This window comes from Crocodylus siamensis, chromosome 1 (assembly GCF_052110815.1).
Source record: "Crocodylus siamensis isolate JL-2025a chromosome 1, ASM5211081v1, whole genome shotgun sequence".
Lineage (NCBI taxonomy): Eukaryota > Metazoa > Chordata > Crocodylia > Crocodylidae > Crocodylus > Crocodylus siamensis.
In genome coordinates, this window is record NC_143395.1 from 422,508,567 (window position 1) to 422,526,465 (window position 17,899).

Below are 17,899 nucleotides of genomic sequence, written 5' to 3' on the forward strand. Positions count from 1 at the left end.
TGGCACCTGGCCAGAGCACCATGAGTGCTCATAAAGCCATGTCAGAGGCCTCACAATAACCCCTGCCAATTCCCTCAACACCCTGGTGTGGAGATCATCTGGACCTGCTGATTTAAACAAGTCCAGCCCCTCCAGAAGCTCTCTAACCCAGTCCTCCCCAATCTTAGGCCTGGCGGAGTTTCTCCCGAGTCCATCTGAAATCTTGGTCAGGGAGTCCCAGTCCCTGCACAAGAAAATGGAAGCAAAGAATTTGTTAAAGAGGTCTGCTTTCTCCTCTGGTGCAACCACCAGATTGCCAAGCATATCCTGCAGGGGCCCCACATTACCTGGTGCCTTCTTCATTCTCCCTATAATATTTAAAAAAGGACTTTTTATTATCTTTGATCCTTGAAGCTAGCCCTAGCTCAGTATCTGCCTTAGCTTTTCTAACAGCCCCCTTACAGACCTGAGTGGTGGAGGCATACTCCTCTTTGGTGATAGCCCCTCCCTTCCACCAGGTGTATGCCTCCTTTTTAGCAATCAGGCGTTCATGAATGCCCTTGGTCTTCTCTTCTTCAGATGAAATAAACCCAGTTCCCTCATCCTCTCCTCACAAGTCATGTCCCCCAGACCTTGGACCATGCCCATTGCCCTCCACTGGACTCTCTCCAACTTGTCCACATCCCTTCTATAGTGTGAGACCCACAACTAGGCCTCACCATCATTGAATAGAGGGGAAGAATTACTTCCCTCGATCATCTGGCAATGCCCCTACCAATGCATCCCAGGATGCTGTTAGGCAACTAGGGCACACTGTTGGATCCCATGCAGTTTATTGCCCACTGTCACCCCCAGCTTGTACCAGTGCATGGGATTGCTCCATTCTTAGTGTAGGACTTTGCACTTCTCCTTGTTGAACCTCATGAAATTTCTTTTGGCCTAACTCCCTCTGAGTCCTAGCCCTACCTTCCAGCATATCTACTATTCTCCCCAGCTTGGTGTCATCTGCAAACTTTCCTATGATCCTGTATACAAAACCACTGACCAAAGGAAGAGATGGCATTCATACAATCATAGAATCATAGCTTTGAAAGGGTCATCAAGGGTCAGATGCATCATTGCAGGAATGCTGTTCCTATTCAATGAAAAACATGTAAGTTCATTAGGAGCTATTCTGGAGTACCCTGGGGCAACTTGGAGTGTGTTGGACAACGTGATAAAATCTCCCATTGCCTTCTAGAGGAAGGGCACTTAATTACTATGGGCCAGAACATGATTCTTGTGCTATCTCCCATTGCCTTCTAGAGGAAGGGCACTTAATTACTATGAGCCAGAACATGATTCTTGTGCTCTGAGAGACATGGGAGAGACAATTAAGGCTCTGATGTCCAGTCTGGATCAGGGGTTCCTAGCCTTGTCCTGTGATTCTGCAACTGTTTGTAAGAGAGAAGGACATAGGCCACAATGATGGGGTTGTGCCATTATGTCTGCACAGCTGTGGTGATGCAAAGCAGCAATAATATACAGGTTGATTCTTTTCATGAAGAGCAGGGATCATGGGTCAGAGCTAACTCCACAAGGATTGATCCATACAAGAACAATATGATATCCATTTGAGGAGTGCAACAAAGTTTAGCAGGTCACTGGTCAGACTCACAGCTTATATGAATTGCACAAGTCCATGGCAGTCCATGAAACTGCACCTGTGTATCCCAGATGCAAATATAACCCTGTATAGTGAATGGGGAGAGCTTAATGACTCTGAAGGGCTATTCAGAGCACCCACGTGTGATTAGAGGTGCCAATGTGCAGCCAGACTTAGGCATCTCCATTCACTCAGGATCCAGAGCACATAGCGCGACTTGTGCTACCTGACCGGTGGTGGTAATGTCACCTGCCTTTACATAACAGCTTAGTTGGTAGAGCACTTGCCCAGTGGGTAGGAGACCTGGTTTCACTTCCTTCCTCAGCCCGAAGGGATTCAGATCAACCTTCAGGGAAGGGAAAGGGGCAAGGGGAGGGGAAGGTGCTGAGACAGAGGTAATCAAGGGGTTTAATAGATCATTTGAGATGACCAGAGCAGTTCTCACCTGGAGAGACACCAGAGGAAACAGCCAGCCCATGTAATGGGCAGGAATCCAGTTCCTGCCAAGACCTAAGTTAGTCAAATTCAGTCTGTGCATGGTTTCTTGTATTGCAATTTCATGCTCAAGTTGGTTTTTAGGATTGTCTAAGGACAACTCTCTGAAGTCAGCAATGGATGGTCCAGGGAGGCTGAAGGGTTCTGCCATGGGCTTGTGCAAGGATGTTGAGCCCATGTCCATTCACTCTTTTCTGTAGGGATGGCTGTGTAGGGATAATCATGGGAAGAGGAAGGAATAAGGAGAAGATAGGCTTGATTGGCTAGCAAAGAAGGGGAGGGTGGGGTCTATCTACTTGCCCCACCCTCGGTGCTCTGATTCCAAATACCCTGGCACCAGGAGAGAAGAGGATTCAGCCCCTTCCCTTTCTGTTTTTCCCATGCCATCAGACCTTCTATGTCCCCACGCCCTGTGGATTGTGCCAACTGTGAGATGTTAGCCCTTCACATTCATTATTGGGATGGGGCTGCCATCTCACAGGCCCAGTAATGCTTAGGCTTAGAAATGCTTAGGCTGCCTAGGATGTGAACGGGGGAAGTAAAACTTGTGCATACACTCCAGCACTCAATGTGTTAGGCATTGCAATGGTGAAAAGGCAGTGAGAGATCCTGGAGGATGTCCTCTGCACCTCTGGGAGCATCCATGGCGGGAGGGGAGAAGACCATGCTTGAGCATGGTTTTAGGAAGGATTCTGCCTGCCAGGGGGTGATGTCTGCTGGTCCCCTTTTATGCCCAACTTGACAGCCAGTGGGAACCACTATTATCATGGATGGCAGCAAAGGGCATGCCTGGCTTGCTGGAAGAGACCGCGGGTTGGCATGCAGGGAATTTGAGTGCAGTTCCCAGTCAATCCTTCCCTTTGTGAACCTTGCTCAGGCATTTCTGTGCCTCATGTTCCCAACCCCAGAATGGAAACACTCAACCCTCCTCTCTTGGGTGCTGGTTGCAGCCCAGGCTGGGGATGGGGACTGGGCTGTGCCAATGCTCCTGCTGGGACCAAAGCCAGAGGGCCCTGGCTTGAGGGTCTTTGACATCCACTCAGGGTCAGACCAATGCCAAATTTGGTGTCAGACTGGTACGGACTGGGGTGGTGGGAGGGTTGCCTCTTTCTAGTGGAGTGCCTGGGATGTCTCAAGTGTATATTAAAATCTTTTACAGCTGCAAGATGTTGGCTGCCCACGGTCCCCCTACTTTCCTTGTGGCAGATTCAGGTGTGATGTCTGCTTCTGTGTTAGGGGTGACTGTTGTTCTGCTAAGACGTTGGACAATGCATGTGTCTGGGTCGGTTTGGAGAGGGGGTTGGCCTAGATGTGACCTCTGGAGGTCTCTGCAAGTTGGACTTCTCTAGGACTCTATGTTTAGCTCGTGCCTTTTATCATGAGCTAGTAATGCAACCTTAACATCCGACACAGGGCATGTTTTCCAGGCTTGAGCCTCTTCTCCGAACCCCCTCCAGTTCAGACCCCAAAACTAGACCTCATATTTCTGCAGCAGTCTCAACCATGCCAACTGCACAGATAACACAACCTCTCCCCCCATGTGCCCGTACTCACTGTTTTCCTCTATGCCTCTTATTTTTTCGTCACCCAAATGTTACCAGCAATGACTTTCTATTTTCTTTCAGGTCATGAACACAACTGTTACACAGCACCGAGCTCAGAACCAGAGCCATCAAGATCCTTCTAAAATGTACCTGCTCAAGAATGATTTCTCATCTATAATTAAATTTTTCGGACCTGCCAGAGGGGCAGTTTTTAATCCATTTAAGGTGCCCCTTATTGATTTCAGATCATTCTCTTTTCTTAATCAAAGCATCATGATGTACCAAGCCCTGTGCACTCCAGAATTTTAAAGGGAAATTGTTCACAATTCCATGAAAAATAGAAGTAATTATATTATCCCCCTTTACTTTTTTATTAAACAAGTCCCAGCTGCCCCACTATTTGCCTGTGCCAAAACTCAGGCAGAGAGATTTATAATTACCTGGGTTCCCTAGGGGTATTTACCTTGCCTCTATATTATTGGCATGATAAACTCACTGGCTATTATTGCCTCTTTTAAAACTCATGAATGCAAGCTATCTTCCCTTCCTTATTCCTGGAATGGAAAGCATTTTATTTTTGCTATCATTTTTTGCATATACAAAAAAGATATATTATCTGTCTTTTTGCCAGGCATAGAACAGAAATATTTATTTAGTCTTTTTGCCTCTTTTTCATTAGTTTGATGGTTAAACTATACCCATTCAATAATGGACCAACCACCTTGTTAAGTTGCATTTGAGTCCTACTAAACTTCCAAAACTTCTCCTATTTATCCATAGTCACAGATTCTTCTTTGCTCTGTTCTGCTTCCTTTTTCTACTTTTCTACTGTCCCCAGCATCTTTATATTTACTACCAACTTCACCTTTCTTTCCTTAGTTGCACCGGTTATTTTCTGATTGTACGTCTCTAACTCAGTTTGGATTTCCCACCAATATGCCTTTTTTTCTTCTCGTTGTTTTTTGGGGAATCCAGCAGGTGTTGGACTAATGGGACATTAGCCTCATCAATAATTAATTCCATTTCAAGTAAATAATTATAATCCCTCCATTTTCCTTTTAAAAAGACTTTTTGTTCCAAAGATAAAACAGCTTGCAATCTAAGCCAGATCCAAATCAGAATAATTCCTTTGACTTAAAAGCAACAGTGCTGGTTCATGCTAGCTGTGGTGTTCATCTGTTTTAAGGCTACGTGGGACTTGTATGTTCATTTAAACCATCCTCTTGTATAACACAACCCACAGGAATATCACCCAATAATTCTTGTCTCTAGCTCAACAACTGGATCTGTATTAGTCCATACTTAAGTAAGCAAATTCAATATGCTTGAAAACATTGATATACAAGAATTAAAGACACCCACCCAACAGTAAGTTCATCATGGTAGAGCTGTAAGGGTTAGGGTTAGGGTTAGACATGGGAGTAGGGTAAGTTAGGGTAGGCATGGGAGTAATGTCAAGTACAGCTCAGAAATGCACTTCTTGACCTGGTGCCTCTGCATCCAACTCTACCTTTGATGGAGCAAAATGCAACTTCGAACAGCTGCAGTTCTGATCTAACGGCCTTGATGAGTGTTGTTGAGTGATATCAGTGCCATCATTGCTGATGTCCTCATTGGGTGCTATTGATGTGTTGTCAATGCTAAAGTCTCAGGCACTTCAGTGTTAACAAGTCACAGCCAGAAGAGCCTAATACCAGTCTTGTCTTAAAGAATGACCACAGACTTGGTTCATTGACATGGATTCGGCCAGGTTTATTTTCTACAATCACAGCCCTAACATGCGCATCAGACCAGAAGTTAAGGCATTTGTACCTATGAAAGGGTAGTTGGTGCAACACCATGCAGACTCCCCCAGGCCATTACAAAGTTTCCATACTTTCCAACTTTCCTTTTATACAATGATCAAAACAAATTATGCACTGCATCCCATCTGTATATTGAATGTCTCAAACCATCATGTGGTCGTGTTTCACATGTTGACCTGAGTGTTCCTGTTCTGGTCTTGTCATGCAGGTACTGACCTAGCCTACACCTTGAATGGCCATCTTCCCCCTCCCATCTTCTGGCAGGAGTTCACATGTGGCCCACATCAGGAGTTCATGCATCAGTCAGGTTGGCTGGTCAAGTCTACTTTGGCCAATGCTTTAGCAAAGCCTTTGTGTGAGCAATAAATATGGATCAGTGTTCCAGTGAGGCTACACCGGGCTTTGGATTTGCGACCCACTGATTTGTTTTCTTTTCTGAAGACCAAGGTTTACACTTAGGAATGAGTCAGGCAGCTGCAAATGTCATTTGCTGAAGCCCCAGACAAGGCAGAAACCCCATGATCTACAGCAAGGTTCCCATTTCTTGAACTTCCTCCCCAGCTCTGGTGCAGACAACTTGCATATGCCTTATTTCAACGGGGGTCATACCTTACCACCCCATTCAGAACCACTGTGCTGCCTTGAAGAACATGTGGGCCACCCTTTCCCGAATGAGTTTTGTCTTTACTGCATAAACAATGGGGTTCAGCATGGGTGGAAGAAGCACATAGAGGTTGGCCAATAGGATGTGAATGTGATGGGGGATGTTATGGCCAAACCGATGGGTGAAAAACGAGAAAAATGCCGGCAAGTAGAACATGACGATGATACAGAGGTGAGAGCCACACGTACTGAGAGCCTTGAGACGGGCCTCCTTGGATGGGAGCCGGAAGACGGCCCGGAGGATGAGGATGTAGGATACAACGATAAGCACAACATCAACCCCTGGTGATAAAAGCGTGGTTGTGAAGCCATACCAGATATTGACAGCAATATCCGCACAGGCCAATCGGGCAATGCCCATGTGCTCGCAGTATGTGTGCGGCATGACGCGGTGCCCACAGTAGGGCAACCTCCGGAGGAGGAAAATGGTGGGGAACATGACGCAAAAGCTCCTAGTGATGGCAGCCAGCCCTATCTTTGCTATCACCGAATGCCTGAGCACAGCCGTGTATCTCAGCGGGTTGCAGATGGCGATGTATCGATCAAACGCCATGGCCAACAGGATTGTGGACTCCGCGATAAAGCTGATGTGGGTGAAGAACATCTGGGTGAGGCAGGCATTGAAAGAGATTTCATTGGAATGGGACCAGAACACGCTCAGGGCTTTGGGCACCGTGGAGGAAGATAGGATGAGATCAGCCACTGCCAGCATGGCCAGGAAAAGGTACATGGGCTCATGGAGACTTCGCTCCGTGGCGATGACAAAGAGCAGGGTAAAGTTTCCCAGCAGGGCGATGAAGTACATCAAGCAGAAGGGGATGGAGATCCAAAAATGCAGGTCCTCCATTCCGGGGATGCCGAGCAGAATGAAAGAAGCAGGGTGAAAGCTGGTTTGATTGGCGGACAACATGATGTGACGAGGTTTCCTGTCTGCCTTCCTGTTGATCCCCTTCTCTGCAGATAAAGGCAGTGCTATCATTTGCATTTATAGCTCCTGCTTTGGAGAGAGGAAGGGCTTTTTCTCTGAGGTCCCCACAGCAACTTCCAAACCCTGCTGAACCCTTCACCCCCTACCACCAAGGAGAGGAAGCACCATCCTGCACATTTGTATTGAACACAATAGCAATAAATGCACTTTCCAGAGTGAGCAACACAGAGATGATATCTGATTTGTTCCAGTTCACATAGCAAACTAGCCCTTCAACTTGGAGCACAACCCAGGAGTCCTGACACCCAGCCTCCCCGCACCCCGCACAGCCAATGCTGTTATTTATTTTATTCCATTTATTTTATTGCACCCAAGCAACAGTGTGCCCTTGTTGCCAAGAAGGCTAACAGCATCCTGAGCTGCATTAGTAAGAGTGTTTACAGCAGATCGAGGGAAATGATTTTTCTCCTGCATTCAGCACTGGGGAGGCCACATCTGGAGTCATGTGCCCAGTTGTGGACCCCCCACTACAGAAAGGATGTGGACACATTGGAGAGAGTCCAGCAGAGGACAGTGAAAATGGTTTGGGGGACTGTGGGACATGACTTGTAAGGACAAACTGAGGGAACTGGGCTGATATAGTTGGGAGAAGAGAAGACTGGGTATTTAACAGCAGCCTTTGACTCCCTGCCAGGGTGTTGCAAAGAAGATGGAGCTGGACTGGTCTCAGAGGGGGCAGATGACAAGACAAGAAGCAATGGGCTCCAGTTGCAGTAAGGGAAGTTGAGGTTGGATATTAGGAAAATTTTTCTTACTAGGAGGGTGGTGAAGCACTGGAACAGGTTACCCAGACAGGTCGTGGACTCACCATCCTTGGAGGTTTTAAGACCCAGTTAGATAAAGCCTTGCTTGGGTGCTATAGTCAGGGATGGTCTTGCTTTAAGCAGGGTGTTGGACTAGATGTGACCTCTTGAGGTCACTTCCCACCATCATTTTCTATGTTTCTATAATCTCACACATTCTTGCCTATTGCTTCCCCATATGGTATGACTCTTACAGGCAGTAACCTCTTCAAGGCAGGGACTGCATCCCTACCCTGTGCTCCAGGAGGGTCCCAATCATTAAAAAGCTGGCTGTCAAGGCTACTACACAATAAGTGACAGCTAACAACAATACAAGATGCTTTACAGACCCCGTGGAAGAGGAGACCCATACCCTCGTGACCACATGCCTTGATCCTGGAAGGAGCAGAAGCCAGGGGAAAAATAGATAAACTTTAAGGGCTGGGTAGTGCCGGTGTTTCCAAGGCACAGTCCAGCCAGCACAATGTGAATGTAGCTGCACTTTACTCACCTCCCCTAGTACTTTCCTTGTTTCCCAGACAGGTTTTTCTGGTCTGTGCTGATGTTGAGGCTGTTCAGAGCTGAACCTAGATCAGATACGTCCATGCTGTGCTGCAGTCAGTGCAGAGGCTGTAGAGGAGAAAGACCCTGTCTGGAGAGTTTGGCATAGGTCACACTGCTTGTGCAAAGTGAGAGGAAGCAGATTTTGCTGCCGTCCCATCCCTCCGAAGTATGAGTGCTTGGAAACAAGGCAGCTCTGGAGCTGTCTGTCTGTCCTGACAGTGCTGTACATCTGGTTACATAGCAGTAATTCAGACCTTCCTGCCTTTCACTGAACCTATTGACATGCCCTGCCTCTGAATGGGCTTTTGCTGGTAAGACCTAATCACTGCCCACACAAGGTGTCACAGCCCATCTCTAATACCTGGGTTGCCAGAAGATAACAACCTACCAATGCACTGACTGCATCAGCTGAAGGGACCTGCAGGCAGAGAATCACATAATCCCAGAAAATGAGGGTTGAAGGGACCTCAGGAGGTCACATCTAGTCCAACCCCCTGCTCCAAGCAGGGCCAGCCCCAACTGCATCAACCCAGCCAAGGCTTTGTCTACCTGGGGCTTCAAAACCTCCAAGGATGGAGACCCCACCAGCTCTCTGGGTAGCCTGTTCCAGTGCTGCACCACCCTCCTAGTGAGAAAGTTTTTCCTAATATCCAACCCCAACTTCCCTTGCTGCAGCTTGAGCCCATTGCTCCTTGTCCTGTCATTCGCTCCCACTGAGAACAGTTTAGCTCTGGTCCAAACCCCCTACAAAGATAGGCAACACCTGCTTCTCTTGAAGCCACACTCAAATCCTATTAGATCTGGTGGTCCCTACTGCTCTGCTACCTCCCCTGTGGTCACCTGCCATCTCCCTAAACAAATAGCAAAGCAAACATAACAGGCAGTACTTAAAAAAATGAAGCTCTAATTTAAAAAAAAAATAGGGCACAGCAAGGGTCAATGACTAGACCAAGGCTGCATAGCATGTCAGTGGCAGAGTCATGGTTGGCAAGCAGAAGATCCTAGTTCCTGCTCCCCTCCATGAGAAGCAAAGCTGGGAATGAATACTACCACCCATTTTTTGCCTTCACTGCAAGACACATCCCCTTCCCTTCCCTGGCAACTTCATCTGGAAGGGGCTGAAGATGCTTTCCAGAGGTGTAAACACTTTCCCCGTGTGTTTGCACAGCACAGAGAAACACCAGCCCAATCCCATGGAAAGGCTACGTGCTAAGAGAAGGTTTGTGAGGTCGGGAAATGCTTGTTGCAGCCAGGTACAGACATTACACTTTTACCCGTATAAGTGATTGGAAACTGGTCTATACCCATAACAGAAAAGAAATTTGGTGCTCATAGACTAGATTAAAAATAGCAGAACTCAGTTTAACATTTCCCCCCCCGCTCCACCACCGCCACCAAAGGGCAAATGTGTGCTGTGTTTGCTGATCTAAACTATGCCACTTACAGAAAACTGCATAACTTAAATCAAATCCACCTTGGGCTTTTTGAACATCTGTCCACCTGTGTGTCCTCTCCCCCAGCAGCAATGCTAGCAGATAAGTCTTCTCTGAGTGAGCGGCATCTCCCCATCTCTGAGGCTAGACGGTGCTTCATCCAGGGCTGCAAATCTCCTGCCTTTTATTCCCATCATACCTAAAAAACCCTACAAAACCCTATATGTATGGTATGATGGGAACAAAACATACCCTACGAAACCCTACACGTTATCCCTGAGCCCAGACAACTCACCCAGATCCTGTCCTGGTCAAGAATGAAGAAAATCTCTATCTGACGCAAGGGGAGCAATAGGCGGTGGGGAATCTGCACTGACTGGGTTTTGCAGCTGTGGATATTTATGTTTCCAATTGGAGAGTCCCCAAAGGGGACTCAGAGCCTGCTGGGATCCAAAAGGGTCTGGCCAGTGTGATTTTAAACCCTGAGCCAGGTGGTGAAGTATAGCAAGGAGTTAACTCAGCTACAGTCTGGACTCCTTTTTGGAGCCTGGCTGGCAATGCGTGGAATAGGAGGAAGAGGAGTCACAAAACCACTGCCACCATCGCCTTACCCTGTGCTTCACAGCAGGGGTTGGAGATGTGATTTACTGGCTTCAAATGTGTCCTTCATAGAGGCATATGGCTCTTTTCATCTGGGCCCACAGAGAACCTACACAAGACCCATTTCTAGCCCTAGTCACAACCCAAGCCCTTTGTCTTATGAGCTGGGGATTTAGGGGTCTGGCACCACAGGTCCCTGGTCCTACTTTCACTTCCCTCCATGGATACGTGCAATTAAGGCAGTAGCTGGCCCTTGTCCCTGGAGCAGGCAGCTGTATCACAGAGAGCATATTGGTTTAAGCATTCATAGCCCTTTACTATTTAGGAGAAACTGGGTGCATATCCATGGGATGCTTACTTCATAGTAGCCTAATAACCCTGTGGAGTAGCATGCCAGTAAAAAAAAAACCCATGGTAATACATCACCATGCAGTGTTATTAGGCTACTGTGCAGTAACTGTCCTGAAAAAAACCATGCAAGTACTAAACTAAATGCACAGTGACTACTGTGCATTAATGAACCCACTGAGACAGAAAAGAAGGAAATTTCCATTGCCTACCTGGCATGAAACGTGAGGACGTGACAGCTGAGCTAGGAATCGGGAAAGGAGAAGAGACACCATGAGAAACAACTGCAATGAGAATAATTACATTAAAATAGCTCCTTTCTTGAATGTAGGAGCCTAGAGTCAGGCACCCCAATACAAGTAGCCTGACTGCCTTTAGCTAGACTGTACTGTCTCTTTCTGGTCCTGGGTATGACTCCAAGATGCATCTGATCGGGGGGCTTGCTGGTGAGTTACTCATGGTGGGGAGCTCCTATAAAATACCACAACGTTGCAGCCTCCAGAGTAAGGAGAGTCTAGGATGCCTCAAAAACTTAGCCACCATCACCTTGTGGGTACTCCTTGGCTGGAGGAAAGCTAAGGGATATCACCCTGATAGAAATGCACCCTCGTTGAGGTTTTAGGCAGGCAGCAGTGGTTCGTATCCATTGCAGAAGCTACAATCATTGAGGCACTGAACATCTGGACTCAATGTGGCTTTTGGATTCTGTCTCACTGGCCTAAAGGGGAGACATGGTCTTGGGCAGCCTCCACACCTCCATACCTAGATGTATGCATCAAAGGTCTTGGCATGGTGGTCCCAGGACTCCTTACAAGCAGATTCATCAGGCACCGGACAAGATCTCTTATGCATACACAAGATCAAGGACTGGGAAGGAGAACACCTAATCCCAGCTTTGCTAGAGATGTGCAATTGGATGAAATATCTGCCCGACACTGCATGTGATGATGGATGTTAAAAGGGAGGTTCATCACCGGGACTCTCGTTGAATTGTTTTAAGTGCATTAGAATCAGGAAGCCTGGCAGAGACTCAGTGGGGCCATCGGATGGGCAGAGTGCAAAAGAAGCATGAAGAGAGGATACGGATATTGATAAAAACTAAAGAGCTCTTTGATTTAGTCTTTTCTACGGAAGATTTACTAGCAGCTTTCAACTCCCTGCAGGGACATTTCAAAGAGGATGGAGCTGGGGCTTTTCCCAGTGGGGGCAGATGACAGGCCAAGGAGCAATGGGCTCAAGCCGCAGCAAGGGAAGTTGAGGTTGGATGTTAGGAAAAACTTGCTCAGGAGGAGGATGGTGAAGCACTGAAACAGGTTAGCCAGAGAGGTGGTGCAGTCTCCATCCTTGCAGGTGTTCAAGACACAGCTAAGCAAACCCCTGGCTGGGATGATGTAGTTGGGGCTGGTCCTGTTTTGAACAGGGGGTTGGACTAGATGTAACCTCTTGAGGTCCTTTTCAACCCCCGTTTTCTATGCTTCTTCAATGTTGGGGAGTTTCCCTCACCAGCACCTTTCATCCCAAGGCATAAGTCAGCAGAACTGACCCACACTAAGATGAAAACATAATGTTTTAGATAAAATCAATCAACTGAACTGTAACAAATTGCCAGGATCTCATTGCATTCATCCTAGAGTCCTGAAGGACCCCCAGTCTGAAATTGCAGGATTATATACTGTAGCGGGCAACATATCACCAAAAAAACCCCTTCGATCTGGAGGATTTGTGAGTTACCAATATCCTGCTAATCTTTAAAAAAGGCACCAGGGAGAAGCCAGAGTGCAGGACCTCCCAGCAGTTGTCCGGGAAGTTCAGGTCCCCCATGACCACCACATCCTTAGCCTTCACCACCTCCGTGAGCTGACCCAAGGATTCCTGGTCAAGCTCTTCTCCCTGGTTGGGAGGTCTGTAGTAGACTCCCACCGTTAAGTCCCTTTCCCCTCGACTGCCTTGTACCCTAACCCAAAGCACTTCAGAGTGCCCCTCCCCTGGCTCCTTGCTAATTAACGAGGATGTGTATTCCTCCTTAATATAGAGCGCCATGCCCCCACCTCTCTTCCCCGTCCTGTCCCTCCTGTACAGCCTATAGCCCTTGACATTCACCACCCAGTCATGCGATGAGTCCCACCACGTTTCCGTGATCCCCACTGTGTCCGGGCTGTGTCAGCCAGCAGGAGGGTGAGCTCCTCCTGCTTGTTGCCCATGCTACGAGCGTTTGTGTAGAGGCATTTGAGGCCTCCCGTGGATGTGTGTGCTGGCCCCCTCGTCCCAGCGTTACCCTGGCCCCTCTCTCCTACCTGTTTGATCGCTTCGCTCGTCGGGCTGGGCTGGGCTGTAGTTGTGGGTGCTGTTTGGGCTGGCAGTCTTACTTCTGTCATGCCTGTAGAATACTTTCTGCTTCGCTTTGTCCAGCCTTTGCTACCTGTGTCTTCATTCATGTATGATTTTTTTTCTCTCCATCCTCACAGGATGCTGATGTGCTCGTCCCTCAGACAAGCAGCCACTTTTCTGCAGGATTCCTTTCAGAGTTTCGACTCACTGAAAAGTTCGGTGTTCAGCCAGGCCTGTCTTTTGCTCTGTATCTTTCCTTGCCATAAGAAGAGCTGGTGTACTATGTGTAGGGCCTCCTGAAAGCACAGCCAGCTCTCCTGGGCTCCTTTTCTCCTTAGACTTGCCTCTCCTGCCCATTCGTTGCTTGAAGTTTATTCAAGTCTGCTTTTGGGAAGATTCCCCCCCACCCCAGTTGGGTTACTCACCATGTCTACCAAAACGTTATCCCCCAATATACCTCAGGAGCTTGCTGGGCTGCCTATGCCCCACTCAGGTCCTGGTAATTAACCTCCCACTCCCCCATCAGTACCAGATCCTTAAATTGGGACACCTCTGTTAATTGTTTGAAGAAAGCCTCACCCTCTCTGTGGTCCGGTGGTCTACAGCCAACACCTCTGCTGTTCTCCCCTCGTACTTGGACCCAGAGGCTTTCAACAAGCAAACCTCCTGCTTTGTAATGCACCTTGGAACAAGTGAACGTCTCTTAAAAAATAGAGCAGCACCCCCTCTTTATCTCCCTTGCCTGTTCAAGTCATTCCCATCCATGCCAGCAAGCCAGGCATGTCAGCTATGCCACCCACTCTCAGTTATCCCAATAGGAACATGATTTTGTGTTGCCATTAGGATCCCCCCATTTCCCTGCCTATTCCTTATGTCCTTCTGTTTTCCCCTGGATATTATACAGAGGACAGGGGAGCATTTACTTAGGATCCTTCACTCCATATAGTTTCCTGGAGGACCCCTGAAGCCTGCCCAGGGGTCGCTTCTAGCATGGATGGGCTCCCACTGGTTTTCCATGCTCCCCTTGCAACGCTGCCTCTTGGCTTAACTCCTAGAGAGGAGCTTTACCTTGTCCAGACGATGGAGAGCACCCAAAGTCCCATGCAGGGAAGCAGACAGCTCTTCTGAAGGAAAAACAGCATCAATTAGTCCATGGCAATACAGTCAGCAGGGCCCCAAAACCCAGGCTAAGTCCCAAGAAGTCTGTGTCACATAACAGCCCTCAAGCTTCTCAGGTCTCTTCCCTTCTGCCTTTCTCTCTCATGTGCTATATGTTTGCTCCTGCCCTCCTTTCATCTGCATTCAGGCACTGGGGAGAGCTGGGCTATTGCACCTTGGACCCCAACTCCGGGGCTGCAATGCAGTCTCTTTTGCATGTCTTCTGCTGCCCCAGCCTGTGTGACTCAGCCCCCTGATTACTGAATCCAGGTTGGATGCCATCACATCCCCCTGCTCCAGCAATGGGAAAATCCTACAGACATTTTTGGAGATGAAAGCAGTAGGGGGTCTAAGGACATGTAGTGAGGGGCTATAGAAATCACGCCAAAAGCCCCTTGGATTTATGGTAATGATGCGGGTCTTTTTAGGGAGTTTCCAGTGTCTAATTTATTCTCTTCCAAGGTTTATTCTCCTCCCACACCCCGTACTGCCCCACTCCAGACATATCCCCACCCCTGGGCGCGCACACCTTGCAGGGGATGGGTTCACCTGGGAAGCAGCCAGCAGTGCAGGTGGGACAGAGCAGGACTGGGCTGACTCTATGGGGCCAGACCCTCTTCTGGCTGTGCCAAGGACCAAGCCTGGGACATTGCCCCGCAGCAAAAAGTGCTTCCACACAGGTGTGAGTGCTCTGCAGCCTGCCTATCCCCCCTGCCTGTGGTGTGGAGCAGGGGCTCAGCAAAGGGAGCAGGTTCTCCCAGGGGCCTGGGGGATGTTTGCTGCCTGGACCGGGCTAGGGGAGGAAGACATCAACGGGACATGCATTTAAACAGCCACCAGGCCACAGACCTGCCTCTCTTTGCAGCCGCCTCGCTGCTGGCATCCAGGGTGCCTCGCACACGGGGCCTGGAAGATCTGCCTAGGCGGAGACGTCCCTCCCTCGCTGCTCCGTGGAGCTGGCTCATGCCAGGGTGGAGAGGGCGCGCTGATGGGTAAGTGCTCTGCTATGATGGAGCAGGCTGCATAGTGGGTTACTTTGATGCTTGCTCAGAGGATGGGATGGGACAGGTCTGTGCCTTGCAACCTCTTAACCGCTTTATTGCTAATGAACTCGTGAGCATTGTCCCGGGTGATGGCAGAGTGATCAATGCCCCGTCAGTTGTAGCCAGGCGGTCTCTGCCCCAGCAGGAATCACAGAGCAGTGGGGCTGGCAGTGGTCACCCCCCAGATTAGCCCTGTCCTGACCGCGTCCCCACACTGCCGGCCTACGTTCATCTTGGCACCAGTGATGACTCCAAGATCTTTTTCTACCTCTGCCTGTAGGTATGGTGCTGGCTCTTCCTCCCCAGGTGCAGCACCTTGCACTTGTCAGTCTTGAATCCCATCCTATTCTCATCCGCCCACCCCTGTAACCTGTCTAGGTCAGATTGCAGCCTATTCCTCCCTTCTAATACATCTCCTAGCACAATCAGTGCTATAAACACCTGTTGCACGAAGCCCCTGCCAGCACAGACCTTGCACCTGACATCCCCCACCCTGCCTCCCCTTACACCCAGTTCAGGCTCTGGCCCCCACAGCCACTGTTGAGCAGGGGCAGGGATGGAGCAAGGTGATGGCAAGGCTTAAATATCTCCTGGCCAGGTCAAATAACCCCAGCAAGGAGTGCATCCAAAAGCAGCGGTTACCAGGAGTGGGGTTCGAACCCACGCAGGTATACACCCATTGGATCTTAAGTCCAACGCCTTAACCACTCGGCCATCCTGGTGTAATAGCTTCTCCTTTTGTGAGAAAGTTTTTCCTAATATCCAACCTCAACTTCCCCTGCTGCAGCTTGAGCCCACTGCTCCTTGCTCTGTCATCTGCCCCCACTGAGAACGGACCAGCCCCATCCCCTTTGAACCCCCACTATCAAATCCCCTTCAGGCTTCTCTTCTCCAGACTAAAGCACCCATTTCTTCAGCCTTTCCTTACAAGCCATGTCCCCCAGCCCTGCAACCATTTTCATTGCCCTCTACTGGACTCCCTCCCATGTGTCCACATCCCTTCTGTAGTGGTGGGTTCAAGCCTGAACACAGGACTCCAGAGGTAGCTGGTGTGTGATTGCATTGCATTGACATGCATTTGGGGCAGAAGGCAATCCTCAAGCTGCTAACACCTAATAAGTCTAGGTCTACGAAGGACCTTAAGGGCCATCGAGTCCAACTGTGAATAAACAGGATTCCCTGCCTAATCCATGGAGACACCAATCCCAGCACCGCCCAGTCGTGTCATTCAGCCCCTCTCCTTCTGTATCCACCTCTCCATGACTCAAGGCACTGAAATCAAGGGGCGTTGGGAACTTCGGCAGCTTTTAGGATTTGGGTTCAAGAGCTGCCTGCGGTGTCTGGGAGAATGAAAATCACAGGATCGTGGGAAAGTCGATCTGGAAGGGACCTTGCGAGGTCACATCTAGTCCAGCCTCTTGCTCAAGGCAGGATCTTAACCATCGTAACCACATCTGGCCACGTGTCTTAAACCATCTTGGCCACATGTCTGGCCAACCTGCTCTTGAAAATTTCTAGGGATGGAGTTTCCACAACTTTTCTAGGTGCCTGTACCCATGTCTGGCCACCCTCAGAGTCCTTCTCATTTCTTGCCTCAGTTTCCCCTCCAGAAGCTGGAGGTCATTGCTCCTAGTCCTGTCCCCTACAGCCACAGAGAAAAGCCCGTCTCCATCCTCTGTTTCATAGTTTCGTAGTTTCTAGGGTCAGAAGGGACCTGAGTAGATCATCTAGTCCGACCCCCTGCCATGGCAGGAAAGAGTACTGGGGTCAAACGACCCCAGCAAGATGTCATCCCCCACTGGGGATGTGAAGACTGTTATCAAATCCCCGCTCAATCTCCTCATCTCCGGCCTCAGTGACCTGAGGTCTTTCAGGCTTTCCTCACCAGCTTCTAATCCCTTGTGTTGCTCAGTGCTGGGCTCTTTCCACTCTGTCCATATCTTTCTGAAAATGTAGGCCCCGGCACTGGAAACAACAGGGAGGCCTCCCTGTGCCTACTACAGTGGGAGCATCACCGCCCTTGATTTGCAAGGGATGTCTGGTTAGTACAACCCAGGAGGCTATTGGCTTGTTTTGCAACCACAGCATACCATTGGCTCATCATTGGTTTTTCATCTTCATTATCATCGCTGTTGTTGCAACATCCAGGGGACAAGATTGGGGTCTGATGCGCTGTTGTTGCAACATCCAGGGGACAAGATTGGGGTCTGATGTGCTGTTGTTGCAACATCCAGGGGACAAGATTGGGGTCTGATGCTGCTGGGCCCAGGGTAAGAGATAGTCCAGAGACACGAGGCAGGTTCAGGGGAGGGGAGAGGCAAGGGGTGCATGGGCTGAGCAAGCAGGGCCAGTCTCACTAATAATGAGACGCCCCTGTTTTCAGCACAGGGGCACATGTCAGAAACAGCAGACCTAGGACCACAGCTAGAAAGAGCCGGGGGCATTCAGCCTATAGCTTTCAAGAGCAACCCCCCACTCCATCCTTTGCTGCAGAGGTCGGGCTGGTCCCTACACTGATGTTTCC

At 49.1% G+C, this 17,899-nt stretch overlaps 1 protein-coding gene and 1 non-coding gene across 2 annotated transcripts; both read right to left on the reverse strand.

Annotated features, from left to right (window-relative positions):
• Positions 1-6,090: 6,090 nt before the first annotated feature.
• Positions 6,091-7,041, reverse strand: LOC149875624 (olfactory receptor 52B2-like). The gene has a single exon (XM_090059703.1). The coding sequence runs from the start codon at positions 7,039-7,041 to the stop codon at positions 6,091-6,093; it is 951 nt and encodes a 316-aa protein (XP_089915829.1).
• Positions 7,042-16,014: 8,973 nt separating this feature from the next.
• Positions 16,015-16,097, reverse strand: TRNAL-UAA (transfer RNA leucine (anticodon UAA)). The gene has a single exon. It is a non-coding gene; the product is annotated as a tRNA-Leu (tRNA).
• Between the last annotated feature and the right edge of the window lie 1,802 nt (positions 16,098-17,899).